This window comes from Botryllus schlosseri, chromosome 11 (genome assembly GCF_051294905.1).
Source record: "Botryllus schlosseri isolate E-star chromosome 11, Bs_hap1, whole genome shotgun sequence".
In the NCBI taxonomy this organism is placed as follows: Eukaryota; Metazoa; Chordata; class Ascidiacea; order Stolidobranchia; family Styelidae; genus Botryllus; species Botryllus schlosseri.
The window spans coordinates 21,859,843-21,887,252 of NC_137246.1; the positions used below are offsets into that span (position 1 = coordinate 21,859,843).

The window sequence follows — 27,410 nt, forward strand, 5'->3', positions numbered from 1 at the left end:
TGCTGATTAGAGGTGTTCTGTTGGGGTTTTGGAAAAAATTGTTAGCAAAAATCTATTTTTTCCTGTGATAGGCCTATACATAACCGCTATTCCAGGATAACTTCAAGATGAGCTGCTAGATAGAAAATACGAGACTGGACGTTATATTGGTGCCATATATGTTGCGATGATACCCAGACGTCGCCGGAAGCGCTACCCGTTTTTATTACGTTCGCCATCACCTATCTTTGTGGAAACGTATTTTCGGCGCTCGCTCATATCAAATCGACGGCGAGGATTTTCAAGACACGGCCGCGGATTTCAAGAAATGGAGCTACAGAATTCGCTTTGAAATAATAAAAGTCTTCCCAAGTTCTACATAAATAGTAGTTGCTATTTTCAAGAAAGGTAATTTTGTAGCTGTTTATCACTGGCATAAGTTGATATTTGCACATAATGCACAAGACAGATAACGGTTGCACGATAATAGAGCTAAATTAACACTAAAACTTGGTGGTTGGGTGGGGGGGATCCGCGGGGGTCCGTGATAGGGCTATAGGCGATGACAGGAAAAAAATGGTAACTACACTTGATAATATAAAATCATTTAAAATTTGTAAACACTGACATGACATCGAGTTCTCTACCCCACTTCACAAAAATTTCGCTACGGTAAAACATCCCTAATGCCCATGCCCAGGCTAGTGTCAGCCCTACTTACTACAATCTGCCTAACGGCGCCAAACCCACACCTGACCGTGGGCGACAATACTATAACTTTCGCTTTCTATAACGTCAAATCGTGACTGAGAACTATTCAAATTACAGTCGCAAATCGACCGTCTCTAATTTTAAACGTCTGGTAGCGAAATGTATCACGTCAACATGCATTAAATGACAACAGCTAAGGACGACTACGGCTTGAGGAAAATCGAGTGAATGTGTGTTCAATCCTGAAGCGAGTATATTAGACATCGGGTCGAGTCAAATATCACTCATTGTAACGTCATAAGAGTATGAAAGATGTGGAACGTTCAAATATGTACCTTTATCCAACCACAAAGAATATAGTACCAGTTGTACACCGCGTAAAGGTAATTTGTAGCCTTATAATTCATGTTCCACATGCTTTGATACGACCAATCGAAGTTTCAAGGCCTCCGCAGTGCAAAATACTATCGAAACTACAATTTTCTTTGACAGGTTACCTTTTAGTGGCATGCGGCGTACGAGATCAGTACTCGACAAAATAGTCTCTCGCTGTGCTCGAATCATTGTATCCACCCCTAACGATGACCAACAGTATACGCGTAGAATCGACTGATCTATTTTTATTTCGTCGAATTTCATCCTTGAAAAAGACCCGCCGAACCACGCCGATTACTTCACCCACACGCCAGTAACTAACGACAATCGAAAGCGTACGGATCACAGCATTAAAACAACACAAACGTGAACAGCTTGATAACCACAGCGCGCGTACGGCAATATAGACAGGCCGCGTGTACCGTGACAAGAAGAATAGTTTCTTATCTGGGTGGGCTGCGGGTTGAATAGAAAAGCTAGTTGTAACCCACCCCGACGATACAGTACGAACATATCGCACGCAGAGTTAAATTTAATCCCATTAATACGAATTCACGAGAACGGGACTGCGCCAGTAAGGCAAGCGACACCGGTAATAGGCTTAGAGCCAGATCTGAAGGCTCGATTGCCACTGAATATATTGCCTCGCCGAGGCCCGTTCTTAATTTCGTTAGTCGAGGATTAAAAGGCGATTAGGTTGACATGGACAGTCCGGTAGCAGATGCCAGCCCAAAGCCGCGATACTGCCAAGTTTGGGGCAGATATACTAGAATTACGCCTTGTAACCCGGCGGATAAGCCTGGATTTTCGGGCTCAAGGAATCAGCGAGCGCGCAGCCGCGCTCTCGAAAGACGCGCGCGTTTATCCCATTATTCGGCCTAAGCCTATATTCTTAATAACCGCAATCTTGTCTAGAATTTCGAAACGCAAGATCTCAGACCTTGCACGGCCGCATTGCGGGCAGAATTGTTTGGCAACAATTCGCATTTCATTACGGAACGCTAATTATCGTGTAATTAAAGGCTTAGGCCAGCCCGGTCTATCGTAAGCCCAAATTAGCCTCGACATTGTGCGGGCTGCAACCGCCGACGACAAGTGCGAGTATCGCCGACATACGGAGCGGACAGGCCTGGAAAATCGCGACATTCGCGTATCTGACCCGGAGCAGAAAACAGGATTAAATTCGCCCGGAATTTCGTTCGGTTTCGGAGCCCTTTTCAATCCGGCGGGTGCCTAGCGCGCTGAAACTAAGCCTATTATAGCAACCGTTAGCAGCGACAGCCGTTTGTTATTTGGAACGATGCGCGCGCAGTTTAATGAAAATCTTCGGAAACTAACACTGTCACGGTTCAACTGTGACGTCATAACGGTATAAATTGATTTATGCTCGACAACTCATTTGGCGCCTCTCGGCTGACGACCGACTAATAAATCCAACACTACGGCAATGTTCGGATTCTTGAATTTAATGGAGTTTGGAATAAAGCCGCTCTTTGCGCATGATAGCGTGCGACACTTCGGGATGCAACACACGAGCATGTGGGTTAAATTACGGGTTACGGTAAGGCTTAGGGTTAGGATATAGGGGTTAATTTCATGGCTATGTTTCGGATTAGGGTTAGTTGTTGGTTTATAAAGTCACATGCTGAAGTGGCGCACGCAGAGGTGTCCCATGCTCATTGCTCAACTGTCGTTTTCTATTGTGTCGCATGCTCAATGCTCATATGTCGGTCAACCCTTCTTTGTGACTGCCAAAACGCTGTAAAATTAGTTGGAAGTTGGGACACTAGTCCGAAGAGAGGTTTTATTCCCGTTAATGCATCGTTTCTGTGACTGATCCAATGGTATATTTCGCAGAAGATAAATTTCCGAAAACAAAGCCTCTCAAAACATTCAGTTTTTGCAGTTCCAGAAAATAGAAGGAAGAGCTCTTTCGGCCTAGTGCCTGAAGCAGAATGTAAAACAGCGAGAAAGCCGGCCCGCATCAAACCCAACACATCAAGTGGGATTACTCCGCTCACTTGCTGCGTCACTCATCGAAAGCGCCGCCTCGACACAGAACCGACAACAAACACGCTGACTCACGACGCGCAAACTTGCGCGCGACACGCAAATCCCGCTCCCACAGCCCGCGGACCCCACAAGACTCGCCAGAACGCAGAGAACACAGATCAGAAGAGGCCGTTTTTGATGTCGGATCAAAATAGGGGAGGCGGAGACAGATTGTCTTGGTTTCTGACAGATGTTGCATCGCTATTTTTACGGGCGAAGTCGGCTTACATCAGGTGGGCTATAGTGACGGGCGTAAAAAACAACAGGAGGTATTCCGTAATACCGTAGGGTACCGCTACTGCGCGCGCAGGCGCATTGAGCGCGCGTACCGCGGAATCATTGCCTTGCCTTGACCATGGAAAGCGAGGATGCCAAATCAGGCGTCGCGGCCAACACATTGCATTGAATATTACGCTTCGAGTCGAGTTTCCGTTACACACGGGCAAGCTATTATATTTATCTTCCATTCAACCTCAAATGATATATATCCAATTCAACTTCAACAGAAATAAATAAATTTCCTACGTGTCTGCCCTAAATATGACATAACGCATGGCAGCGGTGCTGCCTGACCGCTACATCAAAGAAATGTCGAGAAATCAATAACGCAAAGGCACCGGTCTATAATACGACATCAAGATGGATCAGATAGAAACTGTGAAAATCCCCAAAAGAGCGATTACTATAATCTTCCGCCCGTGTGGATTCCCTTACATTCACCACTAGCCTAGAAGCGATGCCTATACTACAAATCCGCAGCGCCGCATTAACTTAACATAAGCGGCTATTAAGGAAAGCAAACACGATCAGATAATACCGGCTACTTATCGCGTTAATCCCGACGATAACAATGCGCCCCGACCCGAAACAGCTGAGTTTCAGAGCCGCCGTCACGACAAACTATCCCGGAATAGCTAAATTATTAATCATCCGCCGGCCGAGGGCGAAAAGTTGCCAACAACCTCGAGACTTATCGGCAATTAGCGGGATTTCGCTAATTCGAGATAAAGGCACGCGAACGATACGATGATTCACGATCTCATTGGATCAGAATAAGAGTGGATTTGGATTTTTAAATGTTCTAACCGGGGTCGGATTTACGATGACTAGTGCCGACCCGGTTTAGCGCCTGCATGGCTAGGGAACTTGGGATGACATTCAACATGCACCCGATTTTCATACACATTTTGGTCGCAAAACAGGAATTCGAAATTAAATTTCTACACAAGTGCAAGTAGAGTTTGGGATATCCAAGTAAGTACTGAGTATTCTAGGTCCATAGTTTTGTTTAAAAAACGGAGAACAGAGATAGAAGTAAATTAAAATAATAGCCACTTGAGTCAGCAGAGTAAAGAAACAAACCTAAGCCTAAAACTAAGTCTAAAACTAAGCCTAAATCTAAGCCTAAACCTGAGCCAAAGCCTAAGTAAGTATTCTGGGCCTGGTTTTGCCCGAAAAACTGGAGACTGTGACGTGGAAGTACAATTTTTAGTCGCTATAAGTCCGCATTGAATATACACAGAGGTTATAAAAACAGTCATCGTCGGTACCAGAGCAAAGGCGTACGTAGCGATTTCCAAGTACGTTTAAAAGTGAGTATTCTAGGCCTATAGTTTCGCCTATAAGTTATGCACGTTGATAAAAAGTAAAGCTATTTCGTTACTGGCCACCTTTGAAAGTATAATCAATCAGAACACTAATACAACAAAAGCAGCACAGCTTGTACAAGGTGTAAAGGGTTGCAGGTGAATTTCATCGGCACGAAAACCAATCAATAACTAACATCTGTCGACCCGCGCGGTCACGTCTGCGCGCGATCGGCGTCAGGTCGAGTTCAAAGGCACGCGAAACGCACAAACCTTCCGTTTCCATGAACGGCCGCAGTCGCTTATTAACTTCCGCCATCTGCTTGTTCAGATCGTACTCTTGCTCCCTGGAAAAACGAAAACGCGCTGTGAAGAAATACGTTTCGGAATACGCCACAACAGATACCGCTTGCGACGCCTGCTTTAGCGTTGAGTAGCGGGGAATAGTTGACCTCCGCCAGCTATCGACACTAGTGTGATTTTTTCGCGTACCGACACGGCTAAGATATTCCAGAACTGGTGTGATTTTTGACGCGATCGAAATATCCACAAGCGTCGTTTACAGTTTCTGAACTCACCACTTGCACGCGTGTGGCGAGCCTTATGTGCCTAAGTCGTTTTTTTGTACACGGTTAACACCATGGGTTGAGCCGCGCATCAGCTTAATGTGCTCTTCTAGCGGCCCTATTGCTTCCAAATGTACGTTTGAGTTGTTTATAGTAGTAGTATAATGCAAAAATGTGTATTAACGGAGCCATGTGTACTGGGGTAGCTCAAAAATAACCTTTTCCTTCAACTTTTTCTGGCTAGTTGATCAAATTGTTGGGTTGACGAAGAAACGCTGCACAACAAATTTGGCCCAATTCCGACCTGCTGAAGAAAACAATTAGAATTCGAAAATTTTAAATTTATTAAAAAAATTATTTAATCTTTGCTGGTGACCCCATGAAATTGTTCAGTTGCATAAAAGAAACATACATAACAAATTTGTCACAATCCCAACCGATAGAAGAGACGTTATCGGATTACAAAATATCGGATTTGAAAAAGCAGTATTTATGGTGGAAAATTCTTTAATTATTAACGTGTTTATTTTCAAATCGCCGCCGAGGAAATCTGGCACACACAATCCACCACATGAAGCTAGTCGACTATTCTCACTGTCATTAACTTTCTACTGCAGTAGTTGTGGAACATTGTGACGCCCGCGACCAATTTAGCCGCAACCACGCGCGCGAAACGGACAGAATCATATCTTTTCAGCGACGAATAGTGTATTACGTTCGCGCATGCGACCGCCAAGGCCGCCGCGGATAATTGCGACCCGCCGCGCATGAATAAGTGAACGGCCACGTCAAAAGGCACACCGTGGGACACGGCTTTGCACTTCTACATAATTTAATAACCGCGTACGCGTTCGATTGTTACACGTATCGTTGGCCTGGCAGGAAAAAAAGCGCTGGGAAAAGCGCGGGATATACGGAATAGTTCAAAAACAAACCCTCCTGTGCGAGAGTGCGCAGGTGTAGCCAGAGGGGGCTGGCAAATGCGTGCTTGGCACCCACAAGTTTCAGATTTTCAGAATTCTATAGGTAGAGATTGTTAGTAACAAAGTACTTCTACATTTCGGAGTACTCAAGTAGGCTTCAAGCACTCGGCACTCCCATACTCAAGCGCACGGTTTTGATTTCATACAACTCCCACTTCTACTCAACAGTTTTCAGTTTTTTAGCAAAACTCGCGTCGAAATACTTAATTTTCGACCAATCCAGAAATCGTTACCTTTTACTACTAGAGTATTAATGAATACAATATCGATCACCTCTGATTTTGGGACACGTTAGTTCGTGACGTCAGAGTATATATGACCTCACTTCACCGTTTAAATCAGCGATTCTCAAAGCGGGCGCCATCGCCCCCCCTCCCCTGTGGGCGATTTTGAGAAACGGGGCTAAAATAACAAAGGTGCGATTGGGGGCGAAAATGTTACAATGTCCAGTCATATATACTCGAAAATTACCCGGCAACCAGCGCAAAACACAGGTGAAAATAAGAAAGCGTTTTAAACAAGGTCCATATTCCAAACATGTTTGTTTTACATTGATTTTTTAAATGCAACCCAAGTATATGTCGAGCTTGGTAAGGGGAAGATGAATCGAAGAAGGTTGGGAACAACTGGCGTTTATGTTTCGTCAATCTTCACAGTATAGCACAGAGTCAGTATTGCGGAATACCGCCTCAATCATGAAACATAATCCAAGCGCCTAAATCTATAGTTGGGGTCGCCATACAGAGCTTATATCTAAGATTTATCTTTGTTCTAAAAGGCGACGCCTCAGTCTATAAAACTATATTGTCCTGATTTCTATGATTTGTCAATAATTTCGACTATTGCCCATAGCATGTCTTATTTTCGTCAATGAGGCCGCGATTAGTTCTGTGGGCGAAAGTTATGACCTTTTTTTAGTCAACAGTTTACAAATTTCACGGTCAGGCTACTCAGCGTTTATAGCTGTCCCAAGCGTTTGATAGAAGCCGATGGTAATGGCAGCCATACCTATAGTATCACGAAGACCCTGTTCCCATAAAATTATCGCTCCCTACTCTGCGCCGTATCGTAGTCTGTTACATCACTAGACACGCATCACTTACTTCAACTCTAACAGGTCCTGCTGCCGCACGATCGCGTTTTTCTTCTGCACCATCTGGAACCATTCCTGCTCCAGGTCATCTTCTCTCTTCGGATCCTTCCCGCGGCCTGCGCGTGCAGAGACAAGATTCACGAGCCTGATGGCACCGATCATCGCCGATCAAGTCGACCGAAATGAGGGAGAAAGTTTGTATCAACAGAAACATTCCGGGCGACGGAATCCGCAGACGACGCGAAGCGCGATGTTTTTGTAGCGCGGCCACACGCAGACCGCGCCGTTCCGATCGCGGGACGCGTGGATTTACGATAACGCGGACGGAGACGGCCGGTGTAACGCGGGGAATGCAGGGACAATGTCCCGCGGGCTAGCGGCACAATTGAGCGTGGCCGTCGGACGATGTGGTCAAAGTGGGAATAGTTTGTGTTCGAACAGAAGTAGGAGTGATGACGTATATTGCTACTCAATTACAAGTAGAGATAGCGACGTCACAGACATGTCGAAACGGTACTTCAATGGGCGTCCAAAAAGGAAGACCCGGAAAATATTCGAGTAGTCTCAAAACGTTGATTTGCTAGACGGGTCGCGTACTTGTATCACTCAATCAGAGATTTCGAAGTTGCAAGACGTAAAATCACCGTTGACGCCACAAATGGGCGCAGTTTCCACAAATGTATTCAGTCACGATGGTAGGGGGGTTATTTCGCACGCTGTCAATGACGATTTCACCCGTGAAAGCCATGCGAACATATGCTGAACCCATTTTCTGCTTTACGAAATACAGATTGAATGAAGGAATATTTTCACCTGAAAATTGTTCTGGTAGAAGTAGAAGTAGTCAACGAACGTAAATATACTTGAGTAAGCAGAACATGTACGCAAAATCTGGCCCAGTACTACGATGAAGTAGACGTACTTCATTACTGCTCGCCTTAGGCGGTCGAACAGGCTTCTGGTGATTGAGTATTTGCAAGATAGGTACTTCACGCCCAAATCGAATCACGACTCTATCCCCTAAAAGTAGCATTTCAACGATTTCGATGGCGCTGAAGATGGGTTTAGGGTTCGGGTCGTAATTGCGACCCGGGGGCTACATCAAGACTAATCCCTCGCCACAAATACCACCCGCATGAAGACGATGTACGCAAGATATACATCGCAAGATTCCGCGATTCGAAGCCAAAAAATCGACACGAATCACGGCGAGTTTGTTCAACGTCCGTCAGCCGTACACAACCCACCATAAATTACATTTTTCACCGTTTGTACACCCCCAACCGACCGCGACGCGCTAAATCAATACCGATTCCATAACAGCGCGCGGTGGGACGCACGAAAACAAAAGCCCTCGACGCTGCGCCTCAGTCACGAAACACGAGACAGCCGTCAAACTGTGTTTTCAAGCGATAAGAACATGACGAATCGCCCGGCCGTCGAGTGCGCCGCAACGCAATCGGGATGACACTCGAAAGACGGAAGTGGCAAATTTCCGATGGGAACACCGTTCGGGTGAAGCAACCGATCGATATTGTTTACAATATCAATGGGCCGTTGAAGTGCGGAGAGTGACAAGTGTAGGTCGGTTGAAATCGTTGGCATATTGTTCGGATCCAAAATAAACCCGGGCCGAAGCGTAGGCCGTCGCGGTAAAGTGCCGTGGGAAAAGACAACACCGTTTTTGTGTCCCTGCGAGCAGGCGAGGGCCGGATGAGACGTATTCCAGCCCGCGGAATAGCTTTTTGATGAAATTGCACTTGACTGAGGTACCCGTGTGAGGAAAGATGCGGGTTTCCTTGTGTAAACCACTTTAATTTAGCATTTCTACGCAGACGGGCGGGCGTCGCCGCGCTTCGGTTCCCACGAATGCCCTACCTCACTGCTCTGGTCAAATTCTGGCCAAATAACGAAAGTAAAGCACGCTTTGGTAACTAAGCGGCGATTCGTACAACCGCAGGACATCCCAAGCGAGAAATATCATGAAATATCGCAGACTTGGCATTCCCACGGATATTTACTATTTGACGGCTGATTAGTGATTATCTATAATTCACGCGTGGACGCCTCCTTTCACGATCGTTCGGAAATGTCAAGGGATTGATTCCCGCGATTGATTATTGTGTCAAATATCTTCAACCTGTGCGCGTTGGTTCGCAACTGTAGAAGTCAGATTGCAGAATGCAATGCGGTTCTTAACATCGCCATCCTGAAACCAAGCTGTTTCGCCCATTTGACTTTGATTTGATGTTATATTCGCCACCACTGTTTTCCTATCTCAAGACAATGTCAATAAGAACCCGCAATCAATGTTGGCGCTACAAACGCGTTAAACAACGAGGTTCACATATTTGTTCCCAATCAATGGCAAACGAAATCATAACAGACCGGAGAATTAACGATCTAAACCGAAGATTACCGTATTTTCAACTCCCCAAAGCGTCCACAAGCGAGAGAACGCGTACTATTTTCAGGGAAAACAAGCGATCCGAATTAACTCAAGAGCCGAAATGAATGCTTTGACAAAAAAAAGGCGGTGAATCGACAGATACCCGGGGAAACCTACAACAAAACCAATGCGCATCGTCAAAGAACGCTAAACCGAATCTCGGATCGTCTAGGCGCGCTGACCGATTACCCGTCATCAAGCCCTAAAACAATTGTTACCTGTCTAAATAATGCATTGATACCGCGACTCGGCTAATCGCGTTAATAAAGAATAATCCGTAAGAAAAGAGCTCTCGCGACCGCCGTCAAACGTGGGAAAACTATGACGAATGACCCCGAAGAGGGATTTCAAGAGCGGTTTATCCATGCAAGTGCCTTTTCATTCCCGTCGAATGGGGGATACTCTAGCGTCTACCCGCAGGACCGCTGCTCAGCGCGAATGTTACAAATTACGTACGACAATCAACACGGACCCATGAACTTACATATTAATGACAATATATAAGAAGTTCACATCAGACACCTCCCTATGGTTATCGGGAATCACGTATCAGCATCAGTTTATTTATAATTTCAACACATCGAAACATCACAAGATTTTTATACAATGAAAAGATAGGAACTAAGGAAGATGTCAAAACGACTTGAAGTTATCTTTTAATCAGACACCCACCTTGGCTGAGAGAGCATGTTAAGAAGCATACACATTGAATGGAAAGTGATGGAAATTAACATAACCAGGGCAAGTGATGAGAATAGAGTGGTATATGTCGGTCGGCGAAGTCGATCAGTCAAGACCGTGGTCCTGTAAATCTCGAGCGCCGAATAGACACACGGCGGAAAGCACGACTTTCCGAAATCCGCAACAATTCTCAGTCATACAATGCAAATATGGCCCTGCTTGCATTTATAGATTGTTCGTTTCTGTTCTTCATGCGTGGGGTCGGAATCAATAACTACATATTTAAATGTAAATCCTTGAATCAGAAACCATGTCATTCAATCATGTTGCCAACACAACTTCAAATTTAGCATCACTAACGACCCAAACCGAACTGCACATGACCATGGTAAAACTGGTGACTGCGCCAACCTGCAATTACCCATGCATAAATATCTTATAATAACCCAAAACATGTAGCTGTAGCTCCACGTTGACAATAGGAGATAAACGTCGTGTGTCGCATACCACCGTTAAAATTCGCAATTCAAAACTGCTATTAATCCATATATATGCAAAAACTTGATATCAAATTGAGTGCATTTTATTATGGGTATTTCCGATGAATAGGACAATAATTTCCTTGTGATATCGACGGAATTACTACACTAAAACCGAAAAAAACTCGGTTTCGATACCATCACACCTGGCCGATAGATCACAGCCTGAATCCTCTCAAATATCGCCCAATCGATTAGTCGATTAAAGATTTGAAACTAGTAATTTTGCCGCTTAAACCTTTGAAACCGTCAATTCGGCGCGGGACAGTCGACTTCAAACGATACCGTGGCTTACCGTACGCGGCGAGCGTACGTCCCTAATTAGAGGCTTCAAATAGTTACTAAATTCGGATCGCGAGCAATCTATTTGACAACGGTAAAGATCCTCAGATAATTAAATGTGATAGCACTGAAAACATGGTCCATAACGACGCAGGACAGCCGAAAGTCTGGCGGCGTGCCGACCCAAGTTTCCGAGTCCTTGCTTTCTGTTTACCCCGCCTTTATTGCGCCCCGTCAAATTGAAGTAACTGCGCGCATTACGTGTTTGAAGGCAGAATGTTAACGAGAGATCAGGCTAATTTCGGGGTTTACTCACGCACCGTGTTACACGCGGGTTGCAGCAAAGTTTATAGGCTATTAGGCATGGGAATGTTAGGTTAATTACACGCTTGTTCTTGCCGATACGACGCCGGTTGATACATTACATTAAAACGGGGCGGCACATCGTCAAATGACACTTGATAAATAGGCCTATACAGCGTTCTATTTTCTTCGCCACAGTCGACCAATGAAGCCGAATTCGACTCGCGTTCATTATTCCGTTATATATAAGTGAAAATACAATCCCGTAAGCCTTCGTAATGATTCGGATCACATTTGTGTTACAAGACCAAAATCGGGTATAATACGGTTCAGGGTATTAGATCAGAAAGGATAAGGTAATCCGGGGTAGAAGCCTGCGTTCATTATTTTACGTACGTACGTCACGTGCCGACCAGAAATCCAATTTTTCGAGCACATGAAATGAGACTGTGAGGGACTTGGGTATATAGCGATGCTAATTCAAAAGAGTTTCTCCCATACACCTTCCATTCCGCTAGTGTTGACATATTTCGACACGACCCGTTACAGCGCAGTGTCTCGACGATAACGCTCGTATATTTTTAGCGTTCGGGCACAAATAAATACACTTTTTATCAGCGGAAGCCTATCATATCGAAACACCACCAAACACCGCAAGTGGTACGAAATAGGTATACGACAGACCGATTCTTCCACGCCTTTGCGGCCTGGACATCGCTACTGCGGGACAAATCAAATCACATCAGTACTGTGACAGTGGGACAACAGCGCCGTCGAGTGGTGGAACATAATGTTTCATAAGATCTAATCGTAGGTGTTAATAATCCCGAGCCTTGAGGTATGCAACTATGAGTATTTTAGGGTTTACAATGGAATGCCGGTAAAACCTGCACATACACAACCCACAGGCCAAATCGGGACCATGACGCCATTTTATTTGGCCTAAGAGAGGGTATAGGGAAATCAGTACAAATAAGATATGATTGTTTAGGTGGACGACAGTGGCATAACCCCTTGAGGACAGACCTCACTGGATATGTATCTGACGCCAATGCTTTGCCACCAGAGTGTATGGTGAACATGTCAGGCCGTAGAATTGGGTCCTGTGTTACCGAACTGAAGTTACAATGTGCTGACTATACATTTCTTGATGACCACATGCGGATGAATACTAGTGTGGGCGACACATTTATCATACGCTCACGACAAGCTCCAAGGACAAACAATATTTTTTGCGCGCACGTCCGCAATGACGCGAGCGAAACTTCCGGACTCTTACGAATGCCAGAAATTATTAATTTCGTGTTCAGAATTTGATTGGTAAACAGCTCCGAGTATTAAAATATAACAACAGGTGACGAAGACCGGAGAATGCGAACAATAAGATGAGGTAATGGCTACCGTTTAAGAAAAAGGGAAGAATTGAGGAAACCGTAATAACTGGTCTACAGGAAGGATGGCATACTTGATATTTAGAAGGTGTCATGTCAATCATATGTGACCTTACAACAAAACTAACACACTGCATATGACACTGATCTTGTACTCATGATGTATGGTGGAGTGATGGTGCTACTTCGGCCCCAATACTTCCACGCTGGAGTATGTGGTGGAGGGATATAGGCTGGGGCGGAGATATTGACAAAGGAACTCTTAGAAAGAGGGGTGAGTGGCTTCCGAACCGTACACAGAGAAAGATGAAATATCATAACAACATTAAGGTGATGACGAAGCAAGAATTCTTGAAAAAGGTGGCAAAAAAAATCAAGCCTGCCGATTAGAATAAGGCGAAGAATTCAAGTCAAGAATAAATTGTCCGGTCGTACATAACATAGCCACCTGACCCGCAACGCTGACAGATAAAGTAATCACCGAGCTTGTTGAGGTTGAAGTTCAAAATAAACAAATCAGATAACACAAGCAAAACTTGTTTACAAAACACCGTGACACGTCCACGATAAATCTCAAGAGTATCAGGAAGAAATTCAACTATTTTACATACAGGCAGGCGTTGTTGTAATTAATAACATGACCATGTATTTTGCCAAAAGAAGTTTTATTGCGCTTAGTCGGAAGACATACGACAGCCATGACATTGTATATAGTTTCTGTTATTGTCTAAACAAAGTCGCTGTGACGAACGCGACATTTCTGCCAAACAGGCAAACACTGGAAATAATATGGCTGGCGATTGCCTGGCCTTTTAATAATGGTAGCATCTGTGTGTTGAGATCATCCATGGAGGGTTACGACTCGCTGGGAGAAAGATGCAGCGCTTCAAGCGATCTCTTCAAGATCTTTTAACAGATAAGTTCGTATTTCAAGCCGATGACTTTCATGGCTCACGACACGGAGACCGCATTGCTGTGCGCAGCGGTGGCGTATCGGCTACCCAAGAAAACGAAAACTCCGACGCGGTATAGATGCACCACGACGGCTGACAAAGAAAACGAAACGTGCGGCGAATCGCCGATCACGACTCTGTACGGAATGTAGAGTTTGTGTTTACACCAAACATATACGCGATGTTTCATTACGATATTGTCATTGTCATGCTGCGTCCCGCTGAATGTTAATGGACTCGGGACTTACAACCTCATTACGGCCGCATTCGTAGAGGTATGACTTCATGGGCGTCTTTAAACAAACAATAGCCGAAGCCTAATGATAAATCAACTGTCACACGCCAGATGCTTTACTAATTTTGTGTATTACATCATACTTATACTTGCGGATAACCAACATCTTACATTGCATGTATGGAATTGGATAATAATTCGCACTGAAATTCATTGTATATTGAAGTTCTCTACCTCCAAGTGTCTCTATGGATGAAATCGTCTCCATATTCTTCTCGAAAACAAGACCACGCCAATCCCCATCGCTCCCATACCCGTGTATACCCTACCCTGCATCACTTGTCCACCCCTAAAACTGAACTTGCTTATCTTCTTCGAAACTGTTTTCTCCTAGTCGCTCGTAATAGTGTGACGAGCTCGGCCAAAATCACGCGCCAGATTTCGTCGCAATAGTGGCGTCCCGGCGTATATAAGGCAGTAGGAATCCACCGTATAATGTTCTTAATCGATCTTGTATAGTACGGCTACCATCATTTGTATACAGTAAAGAGTTGATCAAAACGCGCGACAAGGAGCTTACACGGGAGTTAAGGCGATTTACGGATCCCTCCAGATCTTTATCTGAAATGCCACAGTGTTCACTACGACACGCGTTGAAAGCGTTCAAGTATCAAATTCAAGCTAGGAGATCGGAAATTGCGGATTACCGCCGCAGATTCACTCGATTCAAACTGACACCATTCACTTTAACGAAAGAGCGATGCTACAATTGCGCGGCGAATTATCTGACACGATACAACGGGAACACTAACGGTTTAATCGGCTATGTATTCGTTGAGCAGACTATATGAAGAGATAAAACAAGCTATCCAACTAATCTTCCGCGACTCGCGAATGTATTTTCTGGCTTAATTTCACTAACAACAACAAATATTACGTAACGAATACTTAAAAATATCACCGTGATTCCGATTCTACAGAGGGAATATAAAGGCCACGGCGATATGTCTTGATAGCGTCGTATCCATTTCTTGAGTTTTTCGCACCGCAACTACAATTTTAGTAATGATTGTTTGTGAAAGGTAAAAAAACATGTATATAATTAGCCGTCATTGGGCGGGATATATGTATCACAGTGTTAGCGCTAATTAGTATTCGCTCTAATTAGAATACTAGTGTTATGTAGTCCGGTCTTTATGACAAATGTCTTGCAGCAAGTAACACTAAAGCACATACTGCCCGCATACATACGACACAGCCGGCGGGGTGTACATGTACAGGTTGCGTGTGGTCTACAGTTGGAGGCATTGAGTCATAGCACCCGTGGGACTTCCAGCGTATTGTCTCCGTTTCCGAATTCGCTCCGGTAAGTGAATTACGGGCGACTAAACGTCAAATCGAACAAGTGCGTGACGAAATTTCGACGTCACAATATCCTTAGGTGGTCAGCGACCGCGCAACTGCGCGACGCGGAGTTTTTATCTCGAGAAGCTTGAATCTATACCGCAAATACAAGGGATCGCATCTTCCGCCTACCTAGACATGGATGACTTGATAATTCTAATCAGAGCGAAACGCCATTAACCTACCTCTCATATAATTTGTGATATGTCCCTGTCCGATTCAACTCCAATTTTTGCTTTTCCTGAAAGTGCCACAGAACTGTATAGTGCGAAACGAGCAAAGCTCGGTGTGCAGACATATTCCGTTCGCATGCTTATAAGAATGAACTGACCTATATTTTTGTTGTATTCCGTTATAATTGAAGAGCCTCTTGGAGGTACAGAACTTCAATTTACAATTGAATAGTATATTCATATTGAAATATTTCAATATGAATATACCATTCAATTCTTTATAATTCGAAATTTAGGTAAATTTTCCGAGTTTTTTTCAAATTCAGTAATTTGAATCGTTATAGAATTTGGAAAAAGCTCGTGTAGCTATAATTCTAATTCTAATCGACTTTGGAAAAGTTGAAAATTTTCAAGCTGTCCAGTGTCCATGTCCATTGTCCAACTATGTAGCCCCGCTATATCGATGCGATGCGAGAGAAATACAAACAAAATGGCGGACTACAGTTAGATTCGCGTATTTTAACCCAGGCGTCGGTTGAAGGCCCTCGTTGCATACGCCATCGGGAACGCAAGCGTGGCGAGCCGTAAGTTTCGAATCATCAAACGCGCGGGGTTAACAATTTCGTTTATTGTGATTCGCGGTAATGAATTTCCGGCAAAAAGACAATGAATATCTTATACTGCGCACAAGTCATTATTACTGCCGCGCAACGGTAGCCGCCGGTGTGTTTGTGGATAAACACCGTCCCACTATTTAAGCACACATAATAAATCGCCAGAAGTGTTAGCAATAACATGTCTCACCATGGGCGCAAGATAAGCCCATCAATGCCAGCCGTATCGCCATTTACGAACGACGCAAAGTTTCATGTACCAACAAACGATCACGTTTTAACCTTCGACGGGTGGTTCCGCCCGCTCCCTCGGTCCTCGCGCGACATGTATAAAACCGGGATTACATAAAGGCTTAACGCTCTCATTGCGATCGTGTTATGAAATCGAAAAAAACAATCCAGCGCTGCCGCGCTTTCCTCGAAGTATTCGACCCGTAATGCAATGGTAGACTGTAATGGCGAAAAGAAGATAGCACAGTGGTTCGTACCACAGCTATACAACGCCAATATGTTGCGGTTAAAGTCAGACCGAGGTCGATTCCAAATAACCTATGCCTCGGTGTTGAAATCTTTTTCCCGTCATCCGACCCGTGTTAGCTGTGTTAAAAAGCCTAGGACGAACGTGGGCCGTTCTACAAGTAAGCAATTATAACAGCATGAATACTATAAAGAGAACAGTAAAAGGGTACGTGGCCGTTTGTTATACTGAATGAGATCGGGTTCGTATGCATGTGCTCGAATATTGCTCTACGGAATCGTTTCTTGCGATGTCGGAAGTCATGTGATGGTGGAATTCAAAATGGTGAAATTGACTCTTCGTTTTCTCTTACGAGACACTACAATCTTAAAGACAGAAGAACTATACTGGATGCGCTAGGCCCGCATCAGCATAAGTGACAATATCTGCTTCCGGTGTTCCAAAGAACCACCAAACTGAACCAGCGACATGCGAAATCGGGCCATCACGCATTGCTTGTAAGTCCCGGTGACACTTCGAGCGCTTATTAAACACTCGAAAGGTGTGACCTGATACGAACGCGTCTTGATAAATGAGTACAGGCATGCGGCCTCCGACCTATATTTAAAATCCGTTGACAGCACTCGAAACGTCCTTTTGATCAAGGCAGGCCCGCCACGGCTGCAGCCAAGACAATCGCCACGCGAAAATTCGTCGACGGATAATCTAAGATAACAGTGTCTTAGTGCCAATCAAGTCGCAAGAAAAACAGCGAGGCTCGACGACCAAAAAGATGGAAACGCTGCTAAAAAGAATCGGAATTTCGCTTTGTTTGGGCCGGAAGGGAGGTCATTAACAAGTAAACACATCGCGCATCGATACCGTACAGAACTATCGAGAAATCTAACAACGGGATTAGACGTGTCGGCAACATATTAAACGGTGGCCAGATCCACTGCAGACAGACGTGAAGCAAGTCCTTGTTTATTTGGAGTCGAAACATACACGCCCATCGCGCAAAGTTTACATATAATTGTAACTACATAGCAATGGCACGAACCAAAATAATCAAACCAGAACGAGATTGGCTGCGGTCAAGGTTTCGCCGTCACAGCCGTCGAGAATCCAGCCGGCATTTAATTAAAAGAAGACGGTTAACATAATTGCAAACGGAAAATGCGTTCGGGCGTAGGTCGAGAAACCCATTCAACACCAACTGCTCAAGGGATGGAGTGATGACATCGTCACTGCACTAACGGCGGCGGGACAAATATCGCGAACAATGCACACTGACAGACAGGCAGTTGTGACATGAAAAGGGTCTTCTATTCAAAACGGTGTCTCTCCTCTGTGTCCTACCAACTGATGACATGGGAAGGAGGAAATGTTTTGATTTTATTTCTTAATTTTAATATCGTCTGCCCCATCAAGGTGCTTGGGCGATGGCTATGCGAAGAAACCGGAACGTTATATCCAGTCAGCACCCCAAATTTCACCCTCCACGCTGTTTCGGAGCGCAGACTACCCGGAGGGAAGCCTTGAATATCACTCTTACAAGCAAATCATTGCGTCTGCCCCAGTCCGTGCACAACACCACACACTACCGATCGAGAATCTGGTCACTATAACCACGAGTGGTCATCGTTATTAAAATCACGACTTGAAGAGCAGAGACGCACTGATGATTTATAAAGTATTATGGGGTGCATTTATTCTCTTTTTGTGTGGGCCTCTGCGACGTATCACTCCTTTTCCACGACTGAAGACTGTGGTCTTGGGTGGGATCAGAAGTGTATCTGTGTGTCCCTACATTCCATGCCATGGCTTCTGTGGGGCTTAATGGTCTGCTTCCATTTTACCATTACGGTATTGGGTGTGGTGAATGTGCATATCTGTGCGTCCCTATATCCCCTGTCAAAGTCAATGCTTCTCATACACGTCACGAGCTCATGGGAGGACTCGAAATCCACAATACCGCGGACATTATAAGGCGATAAACCGCAGACGATGCAATCATTCAACGCGGAGCGTTCGGAACGGGCGAAAATCTCGAGTCAAGTGGCATAATCGTCCACCCATTAGCGAGATGACTGCCGCCTTGACAGGCGCAAGCAGACGGACGGCTTAGTCCTTAGGATCAAATGCGCGCCGCGCCTACATTACGGGCGATACTTCGCCGAATTAGCGCGTGAGTTTATATTGACACTTGTGCCTAATGAAAGACGCGACAACAATCACGACGGCGAGTCAACAAGATCTCAAACGGATCGCTGGAAGATGACGTGGCCGCGTACGCACGCGCTGATCCTCCAAAACAGAAGGTGGGGAAATATCCCCAACTCAAACAGAGCGACAAAGTCTCCTTATGTGCGTAGCGAATTACGGCATTACTGACTCGCTAAAAACCCGACAAGAGCAATACAATACAAACAGGAACACGGGCTGGGAGAACACAAGTCAGAATCCTATGTAGTCAACGCTTCCGACAATTCATCCTGAGAATGACGATGGGCCTCGTTCGGCCACGAGCCCAGGCACAAAATCAGTAACGTAGCGCGGTCCACCTTCGAGATACGGCAAAGATCCCGTGTAGAATTTGATAACATGAGTCAAGCAGATCACCTTGGAAAACCTTCGTTCCAGTCTACAACAATCAAAATCGACTCCAAGAAACTACACTGCTACGACCTATATGTTTCAAGGTCGTAATCGACTTGATGTGAGTGGCGAAGAAATAACTAAAGGTCCACGGTCCACTGTCCAGTGCTTTCGTAAATAAGGCGAGAAATTCATCACCCTTAACAGCCCAGGTGTGTAGGATATTGTAAAATGCTTTCCATAGGTTCAATAACGCACCGACGTAACGCGGCTCCCACAAAAGCCATCCAAAGGAAACACATCGCCACAAATCTTCGACACAGCATTGTACGCGGGCAACTTTCGACGAACTTGTGTACGTTGCGGACAATCATCAGTGACGACACACTGTTTGATAAGGGTTTACCGGGTCTCCGCATGTTTGACATCACACGTCACAGCCTACATGACCAAAGTACGTGTGGAAGGGATTTTAATATCCATCCAACTGAGGCGTGGAGCGGGACGCCTCCGTTCTGATCACGGCCGATTTATTTTCCAAAGAGATTAAGGCACGGGAGCGCGCCGGCGTTTTCCATTCTCGCCCGAACCCTTCAATACATCTCATCACAAGGCATTGTGTGTGGTCCCCGGGCTTTTCAACACAAAACGCGAAGTTAACAATAGGGAACTAAGAAAGAAAAGTATATTACATTATCTCGAGGAAGTCGTTTTCGCCTGCCGCCAAGTCTCTGTATCATTTCGGAACCAACTACGTTTTAAATAAATCCCATGCAGCCCGAAGGCTGGCGAGGGGTCGCCGAAATTTTCCAGCCTGTAATGATGTGAAGCTGTTCGACCACCGACGACACGCATGCCCCGGATTAGAAAGATTAACAGTGTGATCCGAATTGCTGACATGACTTAAATCGGCAGGGGTCTCTATGGATGATAATCCGAAAGGGAATTTGCATATCCGAGTCTCGTACACCAAACATACATTAGACTGATTAGAGTAACTACTATTTTCAGGAGATTCATGCAAGTATAGCCACCTTGTCCAAGGCGTGATAATTGCGGACAACCGATGTCAAAACGGACCACCGAAGTCGCTATCCGCGAAAAGGTCGCCTCCGATTTTATGGTGTCACACGCGATTACAAGAATCCCTAATTCGACGCGATTAAAAGCAATCTCTCCACGACAAAGTACGAGTCCCGCGCGTTCCTGCTTTACTGCATGCGCCGCCGTGACTCATTTCGAGCGTTCCGCGCATTTTAGGAGATGCATATCATATCGGATGGACTCCCCTCGCCCGGCGAGTGAACAAACACAACCCTACACGATATTTAAGCGAAGCTTGTTTTACCCCACACATCATCTAGCCATTCGGCTGAAAGCGGTCAGAAAAAAGGTCACCTCGGATGGACAGGGGAGTCGAATTACCAGCCGGTGCAGAAAGCGTGACCGAGATTATACAAATTGCAGACGAAGCGGCTTGCTAACTTCAAACGGCCTCCATATAGCAAATTTTTTGCTTCTTCATCTTTACTCATTTTCTCCGCATTCCAAACCTAACGTGGGCGACTCAATTATATATCAACCGGGACAGGGAAATTGGACATACATATAGCGAAATTTGACATCACATTTTTGCCCAAGTTCTTTGTTATGAATATAGAGGTAATAATAAGCGATTCCAGTAGATATCATTGAGCCACATACGGCAAAGATGCATACTGCTAATTTTTCTGGGTCATTGGATATGTAACAGCGTTACGTGCCAATCCAGATCCTATGGAAATGACCTATGTACACTGGGTACATACATATCGTACTAATTGCTAATTTTTCTGGGCCATTGGATATGTAACAGCGTTACGTGCCAATCCAGATCCAACGGACGTGACCTGTGTACATACATATCGTACTAAGGCTTGGAATTCTCACGTTCGACAACCGTGTTTACGCCACACACCGGAAAAAACATGAAATTCCACATTGCCGAAGCCAGCATAGAAACAACGATCGTCCTCACACAACCACAGGAAATTGACGCGGGGGCCCGCTATGTTTTCATTTACCTTGTGTTTCGGCGACTAGAATAAGACGAAGCGCTTTCTCACGCGATCGCTAGCAACCATCCCCACGATGAGTCGGTCAGTAAGTGGTTTAATCCAGCAGGGACCCCTTGATCATCGCTCCCGGGTCTATTTGCCCAATTCATTTTCTATGCATCGTGCACCGGGATGAAAAGGCGGGGCTCGGCCGTTCCCGTGTGTCATAACGACGAGAAATCAGAGAGCCGAAGTGCGAGTCGGTTTATGAAAGCACATCTCCGTCGACTTGTGAATGTAAACAGCAATTTGCTTCGCTTCGCTGCCGCGAATCAAGAACCGCGTGCCGAGACACGGTGCTAGACAAGAGGAACCACACGGTCAGTTTGCGGTGTTTGGTAGTTCTTGTTTACGGAAATACAGACTGGCCAGTCGTGCATAGTGGAGCGTCCGGGGAGAACTTATGAGTATTAGGCGGAGGTGGTCGGTGACAAAGTAGAAAGTACTTCTACTGCTGTTGCGGAGTACTGAAGTACGTTTGTCTGCTTGCAATGCCTACTCTAGTGGGTGTTTTTATATGCCGAAACAGTTTTTAAGGCGCAACTGCTAGCTTTTCACACATTGGCGTAGGGCTGAGCTTGCGCCAATTTCACGAATGCAATCGTCGTGAGAAATGGGTAAAATTGGGGCACCAATTCACAGTGTCTTTCGTCATTTTACGTGGGATGACGCACTCTGCGACTTGGAAAGTAGCCCATGCTAAGAGTATTCGGTATCTCGACCAAATACGATTTTTGAAACTACTTGGGTACTTTTCACCCTTTCAATCATGTTGTTTCGACATGTCTCGGAAATCACTAGCTCTACTTGCCATGTATTGATATTTAAAACGTTACTATAAGCCTACTTGAGTACCAACCCTGAATACATTGACCAACTCTGGTATTCAGAACTTGGGTATTTCATAGCAGGCTAGCCTGGTGAGTTTGCCCGGGATTGAAATGTAAAAGGCGGAACATATGTGCTTGGTAACAAACCAATATCTTCCCTCTCATGGAGAGGTCTAGATATGATATCCAGATGTGACAGAATCTCCAGTATTAAGCGCTGTCTACCCTTTTTCAAACAACGCCTCAGTCGCTTACTGCGCCAACGATGCATCGTCCGGCGTAATGAGAGCTATTTTCAGTTATCAAACAGCGCAGTATCCATTATTCGGCGCTAAGCTGCAGAAAACAGCTATACATGCAACATCGCCTTCCATTAGCGCCTTGCCAAGAAGATTTGAATCTCTAATCCGACCTGATATGAGAACGGTACGCAAAGGCGAATCGAATCTTGATAGATTTCCAAGAATTGTTGAACGTAGAGAGGTCAAAACGTCCCTCATTAAATCGAAAATTGAAATTCATCACTAATCTAGTTTCACTCTAGATTCAATTCATAGGAATTCCATCGCGCGCATTTTAAAGTTAGTCCAAGAAGCAGTTCGCAACTATGTCCACCGACGCCATCTAGCGGTTGGCGTAAAACGCGGTCACTTATTACGAAATAACACACATCGACAAGCACTCGATTTCGTTTTCAGTCGTGCGGCGTACGGCCACGAATCGACATATCACCGACACCGAAAGCACTTCGTGTTTGACACCTTTGTAAACAAAAGATAAAAGGCTTCAAAACCGTGTTATCAGTGGCAAGACCAAAGAATTGGGACCCGGTTTTTCGGCGACGATTACCGCCAATTAGCGTTATCTCGGGAGCGGGCGTCTGCGACCGTACAGTCGTTGGCACGACCACATGATAAAATCTTAAAAGCGTCGGATGAAGGTCGAGATTAGGGTACGTGTCGGGGTATGATTGAGTCTTTGCAACGCAGTCGACATTAAAATGGCGAACTGATGCATTCGATACCACACGAAATTCTCTCGGAGCTAAATTTTGACTGCGCATAAACGCAAGTTTTATAAGTAGATCCAATGCGGCCACGCGATATATTGATTTAGATATCAGTGTGAATATAACGTATCGGGTAAAAGGATGATTATATCACATCGGAAAGTTACACGAAGAAAACCGATGACTTCACAAAACGCGTAATTTTTGTTCTACTCAAGTCCGGAGCCGACATATACGAAAATAACCGGGATCGCCGGACCGGGAAAGGGTTAATTTTACGGCGCGGTCTCAAATGCCATTTTTTCGCCGCGGGATCGCGCGGCTAGTAACAATTTAATCGCGGAAAAATACGATAAGGAGTAAATGGCCGCACTCACGCGATCGGTAATTGGGCGCGGAACGAAAAAGGGACGCCAAAAAAATAGGTGTTATCCGCCATTTTGTTTCTAGCCAGCGAGAAAACTCAAAAATCCATGCAATCGCGCCAGGGAGACTCACGTTCGTGCCAACATTGCATTGGATATATCCGTGTTTCACGGACATCTCAACGATGATCAGAAAAATTGCCAGAAATCGGAAGGTACACGGGCACGCTGCTATGAATAACTACAGTGACTTTCATATTACGCAAAAATCACAAACATATTACTGCTTAGCTTTTGTAATCTGATTATAGTACGCAGCGTGCGGAAAACAACATTGGTCCATCAGAAATACCACACTTTCACACTGATCACAGCAGATTTGTGGCGACAATTGTCATAATGATCATCGCGTAACGGCCAGAACAACAAAAAATCGTATTATTCAAAACTGCATCCGCGGTACCTACCAGCAATTCGTACGCACGCAAGCTGTCAGGCAAACCGTATCTGCATCTCTTGCGTTAAAATCCATTGAGAATAATTCCAGATATCGCGTCACACGCGATGTAGCACGACACCCATAATCCAACAGCAAGGAAGCATCTGACAGCCCCGCACACCTTTCCCGCATTGGCAAACCACAACTCTACATCGTGTAATCAATCCCGGCCCGATATATACTCGGGTAGCATCCGTAATCCGTCAGAAAATCCTCATGAGATACCTTCGCACGAAATTTGTAAGGCGCATCTTAGCGCGGATCCCAGAAGGCCTAATCCGACTTTCTCTGACATAAATACCTTCCCTTTTACCGTCGCGTCACCCACGACAAGGCCGGGCACGGCCGGAGCGGCTGCGCAAAATCCCATCAGCCCTGTAATCTCGCGCTTTCCATTAAATCTGCGATGGCATTATGCGCCTTTCTTCGACTCAGGTGGTTATTTTGTTTGGGTTTTTGCCCGGGAAAAAAAGATTTGCGTCTTCCCCCGGCTTCATTTTGTCTTAATTTTTAATCTGGCGATTACGGAGAATTATAGGATTCAGTTTTCAAGGCCGCGACGCAGTGTTCCCATCGTTTCCGAAATACAGTTTTTACAAATCGATTTCTCAAAGACTCTCAAGCCTGTCGTGAAACATAGTGATCAAACGTTAAAAACAACACGTCGGATGATTGAAAATACATCAGTTTGGCATCAAAAAACGATCCGCTTCGAATAGCAGTGTCGCCGGGATCATGAAATGAATTCAGGGGTTCGGACGGTGGTTTTGATGATTTTGTAGCAGGGTTTGTATGTTGTGACACCTGTAAGGCGATAAGGAGATGAAGGCCGTCGATAGCCGGCAGAAGCCGGATTATCCTTGACATTGCGCGTCTTCCATTGATAGGAATCGTGTAGTTAGTGTTTCGTCATAGGCGAAATTCGATGACGGATTAATATCAAACGCGCGCGCCGAGCCCTGGGTTATAATCAATAAGTATTGGCTTAGTAAGATACCACCAACTGTGTAGTACATTGACTTTACAGTTCCTATTGAACTTCAGCAATCGAGATTAGTTAATCTCATTAAACCGTGGAGCTAAAGCACGACACGCTATTGCTGAAAGGTGAAAAGCTTTCGAAATTGAGTAAACGTTTCGGAAATTAATAAAAAGGCGGCACATGAAGACTCGACACAACGGCGAACTTGTTTCGCAGCCAAGAGTTTCACCGTAAAAATAGTTTCCACCCGATTTCTCGAGTTAAACACATCGGCCCGTCGCAGATTTACGATCGTAATCGCATAATAATTCGTACCAAACCTTTTAACAAATCGGGTACATCCTTTTACTTGTAAACGTGGTTGCCATCGACATGGATCAAATTTCAAGGACAGCCAACAATTCCGAATAGCCTAACGACGGAATTTGGGTGCTGATTACTGAGAAAGGTCGCCACTTTCGCGCAGGCCTCTTCATTAGCAGTCGGAGTGCAGTTATAAGTGTTCGTGTTAGTGTGGCTTGTGGCCTGTGGTGAGCACTGAGAATAAGACCAAGGTCGACTCTAGAATCCATACCTAAGCGTTGGGGGTTTATCTAGGCTCCCCGGCAGATGCGGAATCATAATAAAGCATGACCGGCCTGGTGTAAATAACCATCGCAGTCGAAAAACACCATGAACGCCACAAGCAGCAACGAGAATAAGCCAAAATCAAGACAAATGTTATAAATAAGGACGATGTAGATTTGAAAACATAGCCCTTCAAAATAGACAGATCTTGTAAAGAAGGACGGTATGGCAAACCTACCCAATGCCCATGCAAGTTATTTGTGGGAGAGGAACCACAATTAGCCAGAGAACAACCAGAAGATGGAGAAAACTCGAAAACCATGCCCGGACACCAATCCAACAGTGTCAGTCAAAGGGTAACATCGACGCAACCAATTGACACGCTATGCATCAAAAGACGGCGGTCGTTACCACCCTTTCACGTTGTCAAACGCTTGACAACACAGACAAGACAAGAATGCCAACGCCAACGCCGCAAAAACGCATCCAGCCCACTGCGCCGCGCCGGGCGCGGTTTTCCAATCCAAAAATACGGGTGGCAAGCATCAGACTACGCGAGTATTGTCTCAGGTAATCCCTTAATCGGCTTAGCCGCGCGCAAAAGACTTCGTAATAAATTGAAGGGGGGTTACCGGATCGGGCGCGAGCGTCGTTACTCTCCCTGGGGGGCAAAGAAATCTCGGTAGTCGGAATACGAACGGACAAGCGAAGCGTTCCGCGAATCAGGAGTTGGCAAACGACGGGCTGCGCGCCCACGATCTCGGCCGCCATTTTATCTGCGCACAGATCGCGTAAGCCGGCCGGGGAACTGCCAATTACTGTCGCCCGGACGCGGGGAATAAATTCGCGAGACATAGCCTCATAAATAAATAAATACGCGGCCCCGATATAGGCATACCCGGGCGCTTTCTTAACAAGATCAAAAGGGCCACGCCTCGATGTTGCGAGTCGATAAAAAGCGTCGGGAAGACGCCGCGTCTGGATCGCGGGTATCGTACATATTTCAAACGAATTACAAGTCTATATGGATGTGATTGAAACATGTAGTTTTCAGCGTGTCAAATGAATTGGATAATACCTATCACGGAAGATCACGACCATCCTTCCCAGGACTGTATTAACAAGGTCCCAGAGGGGATCTCGCGTGGGCGTTACGGGGATCTTGCTCCCGTCAATAATACCAGATTATGAACAGTCCGAAATCGATCTATTTCAGCCGCTAATTGTGTTTACAGGATTGCCAGTATCGCTTATGAATCTCTGTAAATCCCAGACGGACAGATATCGTGAAGCACATGCACGATTTCATCGCTACTATAACTTTATTTCAGAGGAAAATACCTTATTCGTTAAAAAAAAGTTGACAAAAGGAACCACTTTCGTGTCATTGTAAGCACTTCCACACCGCGACAAAGGCGACAGGAACCGCTGCTTTGTTGGCGTCGCGTGTCTGAGCTGATGTGCCGCGACAATGTCCAGAGTGCATACTTCAGATGGGGCTAGAGGGCGTCATTTTTGGACACGTCCATTAGGACGGGTGCTGTTTCTGATGCGCTAAGCGCCACAAAATCCCCGCATGCCTTCTCTTTACATCGCCCAGGCCCAGATGGGTGTCTGCTTTCAAAGACTACTCCAAGT

General features: G+C 45.3%; 3 protein-coding genes across 5 annotated transcripts in view; 1 reads left to right on the forward strand and 2 right to left on the reverse strand.

Annotated features, from left to right (window-relative positions):
• Positions 1–4,823, reverse strand: part of LOC145450199 (sodium/calcium exchanger 3-like) — a 162,573-nt gene extending 157,750 nt beyond the window's left edge. For both annotated transcript variants that reach the window (XM_080328705.1, XM_080328706.1), the window contains exon 1: positions 4,813–4,823. The gene's annotated coding sequence lies outside the window, so the exon portion shown is untranslated. The remainder of the gene's footprint in view (positions 1–4,812) is intronic.
• The window catches only part of LOC145450212 (cysteine desulfurase-like), a 191,960-nt gene that overhangs the window by 123,713 nt on the left and 40,837 nt on the right, over positions 1–27,410 (forward strand). The window lies entirely within an intron of this gene.
• LOC145450191 (uncharacterized) overlaps positions 1–27,410 on the reverse strand; it is a 64,264-nt gene that overhangs the window by 1,915 nt on the left and 34,939 nt on the right. Inside the window, exons 22-23 of one of the 2 annotated variants that reach the window (XR_013918449.1) lie at positions 7,352–7,461; positions 4,977–5,046 (exon numbers count right to left, since the gene is read on the reverse strand). Coding sequence is in view for 1 of the 2 variants with exons in the window: in XM_080328696.1 (XP_080184822.1) it covers positions 4,977–5,050; positions 7,356–7,461 (180 nt within the window). In the remaining variant the exon portion in view is untranslated. Of the gene's footprint in view, positions 1–4,976; positions 5,051–7,351; positions 7,462–27,410 lie in introns of both variants that reach the window. The other variant, XM_080328696.1, reaches the window with a different exon arrangement.